At 40.6% G+C, this 16,975-nt stretch overlaps 1 protein-coding gene across 1 annotated transcript in view; it reads left to right on the top strand.

Moving 5' to 3' along the window:
• The window catches only part of RNF212B (ring finger protein 212B), a 22,901-nt gene extending 6,001 nt beyond the window's left edge, over positions 1-16,900 (top strand). Inside the window, exons 4-14 of the mRNA XM_007100443.4 lie at positions 1,900-2,015; positions 3,061-3,121; positions 3,842-3,870; positions 4,985-5,031; positions 5,255-5,297; positions 5,457-5,517; positions 5,890-5,938; positions 11,898-11,937; positions 12,234-12,334; positions 13,029-13,090; positions 14,577-16,900. Of these exons, the coding sequence (XP_007100505.1) occupies positions 1,900-2,015; positions 3,061-3,121; positions 3,842-3,870; positions 4,985-5,031; positions 5,255-5,297; positions 5,457-5,517; positions 5,890-5,938; positions 11,898-11,937; positions 12,234-12,334; positions 13,029-13,090; positions 14,577-14,642 (675 nt within the window). The 3' untranslated portion in view covers positions 14,643-16,900. The remainder of the gene's footprint in view (positions 1-1,899; positions 2,016-3,060; positions 3,122-3,841; positions 3,871-4,984; positions 5,032-5,254; positions 5,298-5,456; positions 5,518-5,889; positions 5,939-11,897; positions 11,938-12,233; positions 12,335-13,028; positions 13,091-14,576) is intronic.
• The last annotated feature ends 75 nt before the right edge of the window (positions 16,901-16,975 follow it).

Raw genomic sequence — 16,975 nt, 5'->3', positions numbered from 1 at the left:
ACAAACCCGTGTCCCCTGCATCGGCAGGCGGACTCTCAACCATTGCGCCACCAGGGAAGCCCTATCTGTCAGTTTTTAAGACTTCTGAAACAGTGTAGTTGAGTTCTTCATCACTACTGACCAGGTCGAGGAACCTTAAGCCCCAGTGTGAGAGGCTTTGATCACAAACTGTGCAACCCAAAACTTAACTCCCTGGCTGCGCCGTGTGACTTGTAGGATCTTAGTTGCCCGACGACGACGAGGTATCGAACCTGTGCCCCCTGCAGTGGAAGCGTGGAGTCTTAACCACTGGACCACCAGGGAAGTCCCCTTGCTTTTGATAAGGAAGCATTTTTAGGATTCTTTTTTGCTCAAATCTCTTTGAGCACCAAAGTAGTTTTGGAAAAAAAAAAAAAGTGGTTTTGGCACTTAGGTTAGTAGGTCTCTTGGCTATATATTGTAGCTATCCGTAATATCTATTGCTCACCAACCCTTTGCCATTTTAGATAACTCCCAGGGTTGAGTGCCTTTTTTCTGCTTCTGCATTGTTCAAATTTTCTAAAATGAATATGTTTTACTTTTATTGAAAACAAGAACAACTTTAAAAAAATAGACTACAGTGAATTCTTATCTGTGTAGAATTAGTTTAATTTGCTTTTGAGTAGAAAGGAAAGAGTGTAGAGACTATATAAATTCGGAAGTAGAATTCTTTAGTAAGGTGGCAAAAGCAACTTGCAAATTAGATGAGAACAAAAAGTTTATGACAAAAGTAACAGATTGGGCTTCCCTGGTGGCGCAGTGGTTGCGCGTCCGCCTGCCGATGCAGGGGAACCGGGTTCGCGCCCCGGTCTGGGAGGATCCCACGTGCAGCGGAGCGGCTGGGCCCGTGGGCCGTGGCCTCTGGGCCTGCGCGTCCGGAGCCTGTGCTCTGCAACGGGAGAGGCCACAGCAGTGAGAGGCCCGCGTACCGCAAAAAAAAAAAAAAAAAAGTACCAGATCTAGGAAGGGCCTAAGAAAAAAGGTTTATGGTGTGAGTAGGGAGGAAACAAATGAGACCTGAATACTGCTGTGTATTCAAAAGTAGAACCTGACAAAGCTAAAATACTTTCCACATATTAGCTTTTATTTATTTATTTTTTTTTTTGTGGTATGCGGGCCTCCCTCTGTTGTGGCCTCTCCCGTTGCGGAGCACAGGCTCCGGACGCGCAGGCTCAGCGGCCATGGCTCACGGGCCCAGCCGCTCCGCGGCATGTGGGATCCTCCCAGACCGGGGCGCGAACCCGGTTCCCCTGCATCGGCAGGCGGACGCGCAACCACTGCGCTACCAGCGAAGCCCCACATATTAGCTTTTGATCTGATTCAGTAAACCCATGATAGGCGCATCAGTATATAAAATGGTAAATTAAAGCAAAAGATAAAATTATTTACCCATGGCCAGAAATAAAATTCAGGAATAGGTAATCTCCTTCTGTGCCTCTTTGCCCTTTACTGTAGCAACATAAACAGCCTACAAGTGTCTCTGTGTGAGTATCTTAGGGAAAGTAAATTGGTTACCAGTGCTCTGTAAAGCTAGGAATGTGGAAGCTGAGTCCAAGCTAATAGTAAACAAGTAAGGTCAGAACCAGTTCTAAGCTTGGAAACATTTTTTTGGTTGTCACTCTTCTTGCTCAAGATGAATGGTTATATTTTTAAAGGGTCATTCTATGTCAGAATGTTCTCATTAAGATATTAGGAAGGCACTTTTCTGGAAATGAAAAGCTTTGGCTTTCCCTGGTTTTGGGGAATCATGAATTAGGTCAGATGCTCCAGAAGAAAATGATCAGTAATAGAGTATGAATTGATGGGTTTCCATTTGTTGCTACAAGTAAGGGGAAAGGAGTTATGGGGGTTGTATGTCAAAGGTCTGTTTTTCCCTAGTAGGTGTGGAGTTTCCAGAAGAAGCAAACAGATCTCCTCATCGCATTTTATAAGCATAGAATTACCAAGTTAGAAGCAGCCACGCAGGAGGCACAGCAAATACTGACTAACCAGGACAAGTAAGTGACGAATGAAATCACCAGAGAGCCTTTTTCTTCTCATAGAAGCTGTAGCCCTTATTTCCTTATGGTTCCAAAGCCTAAAAATTGCTCCATGTGTGTTTATGTTTGTCTTGGTTAAGTCAGGTACAGAATTTTTGGTCACTCAATCTCCTTTTATTTTTCTCTTTCTTCCCTCAAGGGGCCTTCCCTACTTGATAGCTTTCCCCTTTTACTTACATCTGTCGAAAACTACTTCTTCAGAGAAATCAGACATGACTTTTTCACAGTAATAACGATGGCAGATTTAAAATGTTACCTCTAGGAGGGTGTGTTTTGGTTCTTTTTTTTTTGGCTGCGTTGGGTCTTTGTTGCTGCACACAGGCTTTCTCTAGTTGCAGCAAGCGGGGGCTACTCTTCATTGTGGTGCTGGGGCTTCTCATTGCGGTGGCTTCTTTTGTTGCAGAGCATGGGCTCTAGGCGCGCAGGCTTCAGTAGTTGCAGCACCTGGGCCCTAGAGCGCACGGGCTTCAGTAGCTGTGGCGCATGGTCTCAGTAGTTGTGGCACACAGGCTCAGTAGTTGTGGCTCATGGGCTCTAGAGCGCAGGTTCAGTAGTTGTGGTGCACAGGCTTAGTTGCTCCACAGCATGTGGGATCTTCCTGGACCACGGCTCGAACCTGTGTCCCCTGCATTGGCAGGCAGATTCTTAACCACTGCGCCACCAGGGAAGTCCATGTAGTTTGGAAATCTTAAGCTAAAAGATGGAATCCCTGATGGAAATTTTCAGACATCAGCAGGCCAGGGGAAAATGTGTGGAGAGGAAATGCAGTTCTGTGTAAACTTCTGAAGTCGTACCAAGTGACTGCTTATTTTGTCCACCTGATTCTTCTCACCACCAAAACCCTGCCATTGCCCCCCTGAATCACTAGATCTCTGACAGAAACACCTTGTATAGTGGCAAGCATCTCTCCGGAAGCATTAACTAGATGTTGATAATAAAAATCAGATTTTTTATCCCACTGACCTGCTGGAGCTGATTGTTTCTTTTTCCATCTTTTGCCTAGAGAGCTGTCAGTCTTAAGGAAAGAGAATGGAGAATTGAAGAAATTGCTAGCCATCCTAAAGGTGAATGAAATAGATTTTCCATACTATTATTTTCTCTCTTACTTGGCCCATCTATCTAGCTGACTGAATAGAATTAGTGTTTCCTAACCTTTTTCACATCATGGCTGGTAATAATTGATAATATTTGTACAGCAAGCACACTGTAGTAAATGCACGAGGCCACAGAAGACCTTGGAGGGATGAAAGGACAAAATCTAGCACAGTGGTAACCCATTTTCAAATATCAGTGAGTCATGGCATAACACATGGGAAGCTCTCTTATAGAAGAGATATCTGTGGTAACTTAAAATTTGTCTTCAGGAATCCCAAGGCACCTCAGGACCTTTCCTGTCCCTCCAACTCTATTTCCTGGACATTTCTCTCTTCCCAAGATTGTCCTTTGTGTTTATATAATGTTCCTTTTGATCTTACTCTTGTAACTCTTCTAGCACATTGTAATCCTGTCATTTTCCTTGCTCTCCCCATAGACTCTCTATATTTCCCCACATGTATCAGTGTACAGGATTCCCAATGTGTTTTTATGAAGAGGAACTAAAATTTTCTCCCCCCAAAGCTAATAATTTTCTGAGGAAACACTCACTGTTGCTGTTTTTTCTTCTATTGGGCATCTTAGTAACCACAACTAGAGGACATTGCAGCTTAGCTATCTGACAAGTAAGATCCATTGATTGGGACCATTGAGCTACAGCTTCCTTCACTCCCATTTTTTTTTACCTACAGGAATCTCCAAGTTGGTACCAAGGAAGCAGGTCAGTTTTATCAGGCCCCATACCATCCCTCTTTGAAAATTTCTATCCTTTCTTTTTTTTTTTTTTTTTTAATTGGAGTATAGTTGCTTTACAATGTTGTGTTAGTTTCTGCTGTACAGCAAAGTGAATTCTATCCTTTCTTGGCACTTGGCTGTAGCTCCTGTGTGGGCTCTGAGGTGGAGGGAATGGTTTATGAATTCATCTTTCACTTCTCCAAGAAAGAGCTCCTCACTGAAAAGTGCTGAACTAAAATCTTGGATGAATTCTCACCCTTGACTGTCACCTTATGAAATCCTACTCAGCCCTCAAAATTGAACTCATGTGTCATTTCCTCTGTCAGCACTTTATTAGGCAGAGTTAGATGTTCTATTATTCATTTATTCAATAAATATTCATTAAGTACCTACTGTTTGTGAAGCACTGTGTTAGGTGTTGGGTGTACATCACTGATTATTCTAATTGTAAATGTCTGTACCCTACCAGTTATTATATATTTTTAATATCAGCTCTGCATTGGTGGATTAAAAAGACATGGCCCCTGACTCACAGAAGATAGAGTCTAGTGTTCTATCATACTTCCGTACTTCTGACATACCCATTATAACACTTATGTTGCTCTTTTTCTTTTTGTCTTTCCCACTAGCCTGTGAGCCTCTCAAAAATAGGAACCATATTCTAGTTATCTTTGTAAGTTCGGGATCTAAGACATATGAGCACTAAATAAATGTCTGTGGGTAGATGGAAGAGCGGATGGAAGGAGTGAGGGAATGGCAGATGTATGAATGGATGGACAGATGGATAGATATATGTAAAGTTGAGAGTACCTGGTAAGGCACTACGCGAAGGAAGAAAGAAGGACTTCCGAACTTCTAGTATGGGCAATAGAGAAGTGGAGAAGATTTCGTTTAGGGAATTGGAGAGCCAAGGAGTCCCATATGGAAACCTTGCCTCCGTATTTTGGGCTAATACCTGTAATACATGATTAGTAAGCAATTTGTGCTCAGAGAGAAGGCTGTTATTTCTGTAAATGAAGACCTGATTGATCCTCTAAGGTGGCACTAAGTTCTGCTTAGAGAAAATAGAGCTGCCTTTCTTTTTTTTTTTTTCCTTGCAGGTCAACCACACCTCGACCAGTGGGCATTACTTCTCCATCACAGTCAGGTAGAGACCATGTTTTTGCCCAAATATCTGTGTGAGGTGAGTAAATATCCTTTTCCCACGTGGAAGATGGTTTCCTCTCAGAAAGTATAATGTGATTTTTCCGAATCTTATGTATGATATGAAAAGGCCATACTCCTGGACACTCACTTGCAACATGTAGGCTAGGCAAAGCAGGGCATACCATTGATGGCAACTTTTCATTCTGCATTTTATTCCCTTTCAGTTACTCCACGACCCAGTTCTCAGCATAGCAGCCAAGTGGTCAGGTGAGTAGAAAGCTACACAGCAGCATTAGAACTGTTGGCAAAAGATGCAAGATGAAAGAAATGCCTAGATACGGCTGAGACAGGGACTGAGGAGACTTTATGTCTGTGTAAAAGTTTAATACCAGGTTTGTTTTTTCCTTTTTGTTCCACCTTATACAGTCGGTCCTTCTCAGTGGAGTCTATCCCTTATAGAGTGGCTGGCTTTAGTAACTTGGGACAGGTAAGAAATATTCACATTATCTTTTCAGATTGAGATTTCTAATGCTAAATGAAAGCCAAGATTAAAGCAAGAATATTAAACTTATATTGGTTTTGGCATGAATTATCTGATGCCATGCCTGGACTCTCAGCAATTCAGACCTGATGTTAGAAGCTGACCTAATTCATGACTTGGAATGAATAGGGGTGAAAATAGTGGACTGCATTAATAGTGTCCATCATGTTCATTTTGGAAGGAATGAAGTGTGGATCCTTCCTGGAGTCACGTACCCACTCTGGGAGAAAAACATATGCTTCAGTGTATAGCCATAGCATGAAATATGAAGCCAGAAAATCAGGATATATTTATTAATGTTTATTATTTGTCCCTCAGGGAGTCAGAGCACTGCAGGGAAGGAGCACTCCAAGAGACTCTTTTACTGGTGAGAGGGGCAGGGTAGAGGAAGGAGTCAGAAGCCAACACATTCTGAGCAGATACCAGCAGATTTCTGGTTTTCTGTGCATAATATAATGCCATTTTACTTTTTCTCCAGACAGTGGTTCCAGGTATCCAGATACAACTTTTCAAATAATGATATTTCTGTTCTCAAACTGATAAGGGGAAAATTGAAACTTGAGTATTAGAAAGTCATTGAAACCCTTTGGTCAGGAGACGGAGAGTAACTTTTAAGTAAAATAATTGACCTGGATTTTAATTGCCACAAGATGGCAGTAGAAGTTAGATCTAAAAGAAAGATTAACTAGATGCCAATTATGTTAGCCTGAAGGGTATCTGGCTTCGTCACTGTGTATCAAACACAAAAATATTCCAGTGAAGAAATATTTTGGTTCCACCCACTTAATTTCTTGTCTCTTTCCCCTTAGAACTATTACTGTTATTACTGTTTTTCAAGGCATTAGTCAGTCCATAGAGGATACTTGGAGAGGATTTCCCTTTCTTTCCCAAGAGGCAATTTTGAAATTCACAGATCTCTTCCTGGATAACCATTTTTGAAATTCACCAAATAGCCTCCCTCCAGTTCTTTCATATTCACCCCTTTGAAAAACGTAGGTGCTCTAGCCAATTTATTTGTCAGGTTAGTAGTAATACTCTCTTTTATTCCTGATTTTAGTTATTTGAGGCTTTCTTCTTTTTTCTTGGACAGCCTGGCTAAAGATTAGTCCATTGTTTTAACAGTTCTAAAAAGGAAGTTTATTTAAAAAAATTTTTTAAATTAAAGTATAGTTGATTTACAATATCATCTAAGTTTCAGGTGTACAGCACAGCAATTGAGATATATATCCATACTATCTTCCAGAAAAAAATTGAATGAACTTTTTGGCCAACCCAATACAGACACATACATACATATGTATGTATATTTATATAACTGAATCTATCTATATATATGTATTTTTTTCAGATTCTTTTCCCTTATAGGTTATTATATAATATTGAGTATAGTTTCCTGTGCTATATAGTGGGTCCTTGTTGGTTATCTGTTTTTTTTTTTTAATTAATTAATTAATTTATTTATTTTTGGCCGCGCTAGGTCTTCGTTGCTGCGCGCGGGCTTTCTCTGGTTATAGTGAGCAGGGGCTACTCTTCGTTGCGGTGCTCTCATTGCGGTAGCTTTTCTTGTTGTGGAGCACGGGCTCCAGGTGTGCAGGCTTCAGTAGTTGTGGCATGTGGGCTCAGTAGTTGTGGCTTGCGGGCTGTAGAGTGCAGGCTCAGTAGTTGTGGTGCGCAGGCTTAGTTGCTCTGTGGCATGTGGGATCTTCCCACACCAGGGCTCGAACCCGTGTCCCCTGCACTGGCAGGCGGATTCTTAACCACTGTGCCACCAGGGTTATCTATTTTATACATAGTAGTATGTATGTGTTAATCCCAGCCTCCTGATTTATCCCTCCCCCCACCCCACAGGATTAGTCAATTTTGTTTATCATTTCAAAGAACCAACTTTTGGTTTTCTTGATTTTTCTCTATTACTTTTCTATTCTCTGTTTCATTTATTTCTGCCCTAATCATTTTCTTTCCGTCTGCTTTTGGGTTTAGTTCTCCTCGTTTCTTAAAGTGGACGGTAGCATTATTGACTTGAGATCTGCTTTTTTAATATAGACCTTTACAGTTATAAATTTCACTCTGAGCACTGCTTTCACTGCATCCTTTTAAGTTTCAGTATGTTGTGTTTTTTTTTTTCATTCATCTCAGTATTTTCTAACTTCTGTGATTTTTTTTTCTTTGACCCATTAGTTACTTAACAGTGTTGATTATCCACATAATTGTTAATTTCCCAAATTTCCTCCTGTTGATTTTAATTTCATTTCATTGTTGTTGAACAACATACTTTGTATGGTTTAGATCCTTTTAAATTTATGGCCTAAAACATTGTCTATCCTGGGGAAAGTTCCCTGTACACTTGAAAAGAATGTGTATTCTGCTGTTGTTGGGTGGAGTGTTCTATAGATATCTGTTAGATTTAGTTGGTATATAGTGCCATTTATTTTATTTTATTTTTTAAAATTTATTTGTTTATTTAATTTTGGCTGTGTTGGGTCCTCGTTGCTGTGCACGGGCTTTCTCTAGTTGCGGCGAGCAGGGGCTACTCTTTGTTGTGGTGCGCGGGCTTCTCATTGCGGTGGCTTCTCTTGTAGAGCACGGGCTCTAGGCATGCGGGCTTCAGTAGTTGTGGCTCGTGGGTTCAGTAGTTGTGGCTCGTGAGTTCAGTAGTTGTGGCTCATGGGCTCTAGAGCGCAGGCTTAGTGGTTGTGGTGCACGGACTTAGTTGCTCCGCAGCATGTGGGATCTTCCCGAGCCAGGGCTTGAACCCATGTCCCCTGCATTGGCAGGCGGATTCTTAACCACTGCGCCACCAGGGAAGCCCCTATAGTGCCATTTAAATCTGCTGTTTTCTTGCTGATCTTCTGTCTTGCTGTTTTATCCATCATTGAATGTGGGGTATTGAAAGCTCTATTATTGTTGAATTGTCTATTTTTCTCTTCAGTTCTGTCAGTTTTTGCTTCATGTATTTTAGGACTTTGTTGTTAAGTGCATATATAAGTGTTATATCTTCTTGATGGGTTGACTCTTTTATCATTTTGACCTTTGTCTCTAGTAACAATGTTGTCTTAAAGTGCATTTGTCTGATATTACCCATTCCAGCTCTCTTTTGTTTACTGTTTGCGTGGAATATCTTTTTCCATCCTTCTACTTTAAACCTATATGTGTCTTTGAATTTACAATGAGTCTTTCATAGATGATGTATAGTTGGATCTTTTTTCACCATTTGGCCAGTTTCTTCCTTTTAATTGGAGAGTTTAATACATTTACATTTAATGTAATTATTAATCAGGAAAGACTGCTTCTGCCATTTTGCTATTTGTTTTCTACGTGTCTTTTTTTTTTTTTTTTTATCCCACACCACAAAGCATGTGGGATTTTAGTTCCCCGACCAGGGATTGAACCTGTGCCCCCTACAGTGGAAGTGTGGATTCTTAACCACTGGACCACCAGGGAAGTCCCTGTTTTTTATATGTCTTATGTATGTTTTGTGCCTCACTTCCTCCATTTTTGCTATGTTTTGTGTTAAACAGCTATTTTCTAGTGTACCATTTTACTTTCTTTCTTGTTTCTTTCACTGTATTTTTTGTTATTTTCTTAGGGATTATAATTATCATCATAATTTATAACAATCTAGTTCAGATTAATACCAAACTTAATTTCAACAGTGTACAAAAGCTTTTCTCCTATATGGTTCCATTCCCCTCTCCATTCCATTGTGCTGTTATTATATAGATTATATCTTTAAAAATTGTGTTCTCATCAACATAAATTTATAATTATGTTTTATGCAGTTGTCTTTTAAATCAGATAGGAGGAAGTTACAAAAATACACTTATACTTTTATGTTTATCAATGTAGTTATCTTTACCAGTGATCTTTATTATTACTTCATGTAGATTTGAGTTACTGTCCGGTGTCCTATCACTTAAGCTTGAAGGACTCTCTTTAGTATTTCTTGTAAAGCGGGTTTGGTAGTGATTAATTCTCTTAATTTTGACACTCATCTGGGAGTGTCTTAATTTCTCCTTCATTTTTGAAGGATAGTTTTGCTGGATTTAAAATTTTTGATTGACAGTCTTTCAACATTTTGAATACGTTATCCTCCTATATTCTGGCCTCCATTGTTTCTGAGGAGAAATCAGTGCCAATTTTATTGAGAATCCCTTTCATGTGATGAATGGCTTCTCTCTTGCTGCTTCCAAGTTTCTTTTTTTGCCTTTAGCTTTCAACAGTTTATGATGAGTCTAGGTGCGGATCTCTTTGATTTATCCTCTTTGGGATTTGTTGAGCTTCTTGGATGTATAGATTAATGTTTTCATCTAATTTGGAGAGTTGTCAGCCATTATTTCTTCAGATAATTCTTTCTGCCCTTGGCTCTCTCTTTTCTCCTTCTGGAACTCCCATTTTGCACATGCTGGTGTGCTTGATGGTATTCCACCAAGGTCTTTGAGGCTTTGTTCATTTTTCTTCATTCCTTTATCTTTCTCTTCTTCACACTGGATAATCTCAATTGATTTATCTTCAAATTTGCTGATTCTTTTTTCTGACTGCTCATATCGCTAGTGAAGTTTACATTTTAGTTATTGTACTTTTCAATTCCAGAATTTATATTTGCTTCTTTTTAATATAATATTTCTTTATTAGTGTTCTCTATTTGATGAGAGCATTCTCATACTTTTGTTTAGTGCTTTAGACATGGTTTCCTTTAGCTAACTGAACATGTTTAAAATAGATGATTTAGGGACTTCCTTGGCAGTCCACTGGTTAAGACTGTGCTTCCACTGCAGGGGATATGGGTTCAATCCCCGTTCGGGGAACTAGGATCCCGCATGCCTGTCAGCGTGGCCAAAAAGAACCGCTGGTTTAAAGTCTTTGTCTTTAAAGTCCGATGTATCTGGGCTTCCTCAATGACAGTTTCTATTGCTTGTGCTTTTTTCCTTTACATAGGTCATACTTTCTTGTTTCTTTCATGCCTCATAATTTTTTGTTGAAAACTGGACAGCTAAATAATATAGCATGGCAACTCTAAGAATCTGATACTTCCTCCCTTCCCAAGGTTTGTTGTTGTTGCTGTTTGTCATTGTTTAGTGACTTTCTAAAACTGATTCTGTAAAATCTGTATTCTTTCTCGTGTGGCCACCGAAGTCTCTATTTGGTTAGCTTAGTGTTCAGCTAATGACTGGACAGAGCTTTCCTTAAACACCTAGTACCAATAAATCCCTCAGTGTTTGCTGAGGGACTGCGTGTTGGGGTGCACCTTCAACACTCAGCCAGCCAGTTGACGACTATGCCTTAGCCTTCACTTTCTGCTTGTATGACCTCAAGGTGGTCCCAAGGTGAGAGCTTAGGGTCTTTTCAGTCTTTCCTGAGCATGCACACAGCCCTGTGCATGCACATGGCCTAGATACCCAAGAACTTGTTGTTCCTTTTCAAAATCCCGGTGGACAGGTCATTCCACAGCTTTTCCTTTTATGCTTTTTGGTTAGCCTATTGTTTGTCCCAATTGATATTCACCTCCTCAGGCAGCCTAAACAAGTGCCTCTAATTATTTGAAACAAACACTCCTGGGGAAAAGGCTTTTCATACTTGGTGAACTCTTAAGCTCCAAGTCCTGGTAAGTTTGGCTCCAAGTCAAGTCAAATAAAGGCAGCCTTGCAAGTGAAGTCTTCCAGTGAACAACTAGGCAGGTCAAGTATGACAATTCTCTGGGAATGAGGTTTTTAAAGAGCTCCAATCCCATTCCATCCCCTATGATGACTGCCAAACTGTTGATTTTCAAGGCTACCATGGAGCTGGAGAGGGAGAAATGGGAATAGGGCAAGTTAAAATGTCACAAAGCTCACTGTTCTTACTCACATTCAGCTATTTTTCTGGAATAAATGTTCCCCAGATTGCTAAAAGCCCTTTGTTAATTTCCAGAATTCTGAAGACGTTGATTCTGACAATTTTTGCCAGTTTTCTCATTCCTTTTATGGAGAGAATCTGTGGAAGTCCTTACTCTACATTTTTACTGCTGTCACTCCCAGCCAATTTAATGACCCTTTGTCTTTAGCCATCCTTTCTGATAATCTTCACCTTAGAGGGGAAACCAAGGCACAGATACATTAGAGCGCATCAAGGCAGTGATGGATCCTTGCCCATAAACTCATGAAAGGGAGAGGAAAGCACCTTTATGATCCACTGCTAGGTGACTTGTGGGCTTTTTCACTTGCCATTAGCCCCCAAGTCTAACATATATACCAAAATCTTTGATCCCCTGTTCCTTTGCCCTGGCCCCCAGAATACCTGGATCTCTTCTTGGTTCATGAATCTCATAGGCTCATTTTTATGCTTTTCAGAAACCCCTTCACCAGCTTCCACTCACAGCCTATCTTATAGGTAAGTAATACTGCTTCCTTTCACTTGAGATCTGTTCCCACTGACATTCTGCCAGCAGCCCTGTGGTTACTTCTCCACTGGCCTATACCACCGAAGTTTATAATCTACCTTGTAAACAAAAGAGAAGGTTGAACAGTACTGTGTCTAATATACATCTGAATTACTTAATTGTATTCTGAGTTGCAAGCAGGGGATTCATTTCCTCTCTGGTTTAAATGTATAGGCTCTTCCTTTACACATGGTTTTTACTTTAACCTTTCCTTTTCTCTGCTGATGCTTTTATTTCCCCTCCTTAGACCTTCATCTGCCTCCTCCAGACAGGGGATTTTTTCTTTCAGACCATCCCTAAGTGGTGGGGATTCAGGTCAAACAGGAGTCCTCACCCCCAATAATTCAGGTAAGTTAAATAACATTCCCAAAGGAGTGGAGCTTCAACCATTGACATATACACTAAAATGAAGATTTTCAAGGTGCAAAGAAGTTGGGATTTTTACACCCCAGCCCCTGAAAAAAGCACTGTCTCAAGTTTGACTCCTTAATATTCTTTAAGAGTTACCCCATTTCCTTCACAGTGAAGGCAGGCTTTGGATTGTGCCTAAATATCACTCATCCTGTCACCAGGAGTAGAGTTCTGCTCTTTAGCCAGAAGGTTGGCCTGTAGAATTAAACTGGCTTTTTGTTTGTTTCTTTTGAGATCCCTATGTTGCAGCATTGTTGGGAGCTTAGTGCTGAATGAAAATGATAAAACCCGCATCCTTTTTTCTCCTCATGTTTTCCCAAAAGGTACCTCTGCTACCAGTCCTTGTGATAAGGGGCTGTCATCTTTCATAGCTCACCAAAATCTTTATATTGTCTCTACATCTTTCTACTCATAGTTAAACTCAAATCTCAGACCTCTGTGTCGCCACCCCATCCTCGCAGCAAAAGAATGGACTTTATAACCCACCTCTTGAATTGCTTAGCTAACAGTCTTTTCCCTTCTGAGTAGTGTACTGCAGATTAAGAACCACTTATTTATCCTGATGCATAAATAACAATACTGAGAAACTGCCCCAGGTAGTTATCTTTCACTATTTAATTCCATCCTCCAGGTCAGAGGGAGAGCAGAACCACACTAGAGGGTCTTCCTGGTTTCCAGCTACCAGCCCTACAGGTGAGCCCTGGCCAGTCTAACTGGTCTGCTCATGAAAAACTCACACAGTTAGGCCTGCACACTTATTGCCTCATTCTGGTCTCTTGTTAAGGTGTGATAGAATGTAACCAGTGGAGAATGACTTGGATTTCAAGTGTGGTAACGACAGGTACACAGTTTTCCAGAGTGGTGTCACTCTGATAATGACTGTCAGATTACCTTCCTGGTTTGGGGTTTAAAAATTAGGTCACATAGTAATGAAAGGTTTTAAACTGAGAGGTCTGGGCCAGGGTGAACTAAGGATGTGGACACAAATGACATTTCCAAGAGTTTCACAGAAAGGAATTTTCAATGGAATATATATTTTGGATAGAGATATTGCTTGAACTAGGAAAAACCATTTTCATTTCTCCAAAGAGCAACAGCAGAATAATGTTTTGTAAATTTATGAGACTATGATTCTGATCCAGGAAAAAAGAGGAATAGGGCATGGGAACGAGAAGAGAGGTTTGGAAGCAGCTCTATTAAATGAAAAGTCCAGTCTTGCCTTTTAAGTTCACTTTTACACCTTGGGTTTTGAGGATATTTAGGCCAAGCTCCTGGTGACCTACTAAGGTAGGTAAATATTTTGCTCTCATGTTCCAAATGCCCTTTATTTTCATCAGCAAGGAATTAGGGTCTAAGCCTTAACAGACAACGCTGGGGAAATAACATCCCTCTAAGACCCTCGTAAATGGAGGGATTAATCTACAGGTGAAAAAAAGACTTAAGAGACATGTAAACCATCTGCAAATAAATGGCCTCCAGTTGGATCTTGATTGGAACAAACTGTAAAAAACCATTTATGAGACAGTTGAGGAAAATTGAATACTTAGTGGACATTTGATATTAAGGAATTGTTAATAGGGTTTTTTTTGTAGGCATGATACTAATGTGGTTATGTTTTTAAAAATAGTCTTTATCTTTTGGAGATGCATACTAAAATACTTATGGATAGAAAGTTAAATGATTGTCTGAATTTTGCTTTAGCTTAATCTAGTGGAAAGGGGCAGTGTGAGAAAGTAGAAATGAAAGAAAATTGGCCATGAGTTAATTGTTGAAGTTGGGTGATAAGTACATGTGAGTGCATTATACTACTGTTAAAAAAAGAGTTACTGAAGAAAGTACCACTTCCCCAGAGGCCTAAGAACTCTGCCTCCCTGGTAATCATCTCTGGGTATGGTAGTCATGTTCCAGGCTTCCCGAAACTGTTTGATTTTCAAATATTCGGCTTTATCACCATAAACCACGGAAATGCTCCAGTTTCGTAAGTAGTAATAAAGCCTTTGTCACATTAGATGTATCAAATCTTAGTTTGGAAAAGTTAGTTTTCATGAAATGGAGAAAACTATGGGAAGCAACAGCAGTGGTTTACTGTCACGATAAACTTCATATAATGACTTGAGAGGGCCTTACTTGCCCTTTTTGTTACAAAAACCCTTAACTGCCTTCCTGTCCTGTGCTGCAGAATCTCTACCAACAGAGGCAGATGGGATTAGCCAGGGGGAGAGAAGCATGGAACACTCCCAGATAGACCATCTTCAAGATCTGATCTATACATACTGCTGAAGGACGGACGGTAGCATCTCATACTCATTTAGGTGTGATGGCCTTGGAAAATGTACCCCTACCTTGTTTCCTGGTTTCACTCTGTACCTTCTCTCTATCTTAACCCTATACACCCTGTATTACTTCCTATGAAAATGGTCAGGTCAGAGCTTCAGGAAGATGTTTCTATCTCTCCCACAAGATACAGATAGCTCCCTTATTTCCTGCAACTTGAAACAAGGTTATTATAACAATTCTTGGCATCATTGGGGGTGGGGGGGTCGGGTGATATACTTATTAACCACGTTTTATTTCTGGATTTCACTTTTTAGCTTTGGATATATTCTCCCACTGCTGATGTTAACAAGCCACAACACTGTTCCTTGCCCTAATTTATTATACTTTTTCTATTTGCCTATTGTTTCCTCTGTGCCTAGTTACTATTAAATACGTTGATTTTCCTTTCTGTTTGGTAACGGTTGGAGACACAGGCTTACTAAAGTACACAGATAGTGAAATAAAGAGGATGTCCTTTTATTGCTACTGCAACTCTATTGGTATTACAAGCTCTCAAATGGTGGAATGGGCAAAGAACACTACCACTGAGATCAAACATTTATTCTTCTTTGGGTACTAAGGGGTAGAAATGAGGGATTAAATGGGTAGGCCACTGGCAGGCATACCTTAAGCAAAAATATTGGAAAAATGTAAAGATAGCATCTGCCAGAAATAAATTTGGTCTTGGGAATGACCTTGTAGCTGAATAGGATCCCACTACCCTTTCTGAAACTGAATTTATTTTAAAGGCATTTCTAAACTCCCTCTCTTCTGAGCAAGAGCCTGTGCTGTAGCAGGTGCAGAAGAAGTCTGCCTAGTGATAGATACTGATCTACTAACTTTTCAAGTTTTTGTTCTTTTACTTTACCTCAGTATATCCTGCCGCTTCAAAAATAAATAAAAAGTGGGCTTCCCTGGTGGCGCAGTGGTTGAGAGTCCACCTGCCGATGCAGGGGACGCGGGTTCGTGCCCCGGTCCGGGAGGATCCCACGTGCCGCGGAGCGGCTGGGTCCGTGAGCCATGGCCGCTGAGCCTGCGCGTCCGGAGCCTGTGCTCCGCAGCGGGAGAGGCCACAGCAGTGAGAGGCCCGCGTATCACAAAAAAAAAAAAAAAGTATACTAAATCAGAAAGTTAATGGATTTGGCTCCATTAATCTCTAAACCATAGAAGTAGCAAAGTGGAGGTGAGAGAAACAATTTTATTTTTGGCCTTTTTATTATTATTCTAGCAATTTGGGGCTTCCACTCTTTTATTTCTAGATGGTTAACCCACTGATACCTTTATATCTGACCCCAACTGATGAAAACCATTCTAAAACATCAATTAATTCAGTTAAGGACCATGGTCCCTCTGTCTCCAAGACAGATCGTATAAAGTGAGGGAAAAGTCTCTTTTCTGGACACATTAAACCAACACCAAAAAGATTAAAAAAATCAGTCTCTGAAAAAAAAAAAAAAATCAGTCTCTGTCAAGCTAGGCAGGAGGGACTGTCAGGTTTGTAAAACCAAACCTGGAACCTACCTGCACTGTCCTTCCGAACAGTAGAAACCATTCCCTCTCCTCTCTACCCTTCTGTAATTCTAATTCTACTTTTTTTAAAGGACATCTCCCCTAATTCCCACCTCCAATAAATATCCAGTCTAAATTATTCTTCACCCAATTATTAAACTTTTTCACAAGCTCCGGGGGGAAGATTTACCCTGAGACAAATAGTGAACAGAATGGGGGTTTTAGAAAGATAATAAGGTACAAGGCATAGTGGTCCAGTATTAGAAATGAAAACATTCTGCTCCCTGTGTGACTCAATAAAGCAGCAGGAAAACATATAAAGTCAAGCTGGTATAAGGAAGAGGAAATATTTGTCATTGACTGGGACATACTGAGATTCTTGGCTGCATTATGTGTGGACTTGTGCTCAGAGAGAAAAGAAGGGGGTGCAAGGCAGCCTTATATTCCAAGGAAAATGGTGGAGTGGGACTGGGGGATGTACTGGAATCTTTGCTCCTCCTTTCTAGTCCTCCATAGATGTAGGCCAAAGCCTGGCCTCTCTGTAGTACACTAAGGGGAAAGAACAGCCGATACGAGGAGAGCAAGAGCCTTTTCCCGGCCCCATAGTTTGGACCAGACGCATAGCACTCTTCTCATTGAGGCTGGAGGCCTGGATTTCTGCCCATCCAATCCCCACCTCGCTTTGTCCTCCATGATCATCCTCCCTGGTCCACCCTTACTATATCCCGCTGTCCCCCACCCTCAAAAACACAA

This window comes from Physeter macrocephalus, chromosome 11, assembly GCF_002837175.3.
Source record: "Physeter macrocephalus isolate SW-GA chromosome 11, ASM283717v5, whole genome shotgun sequence".
Classification (NCBI taxonomy): Eukaryota; Metazoa; Chordata; class Mammalia; order Artiodactyla; family Physeteridae; genus Physeter; species Physeter macrocephalus.
This window is presented reverse-complemented; position numbering and strand designations above follow the sequence as displayed.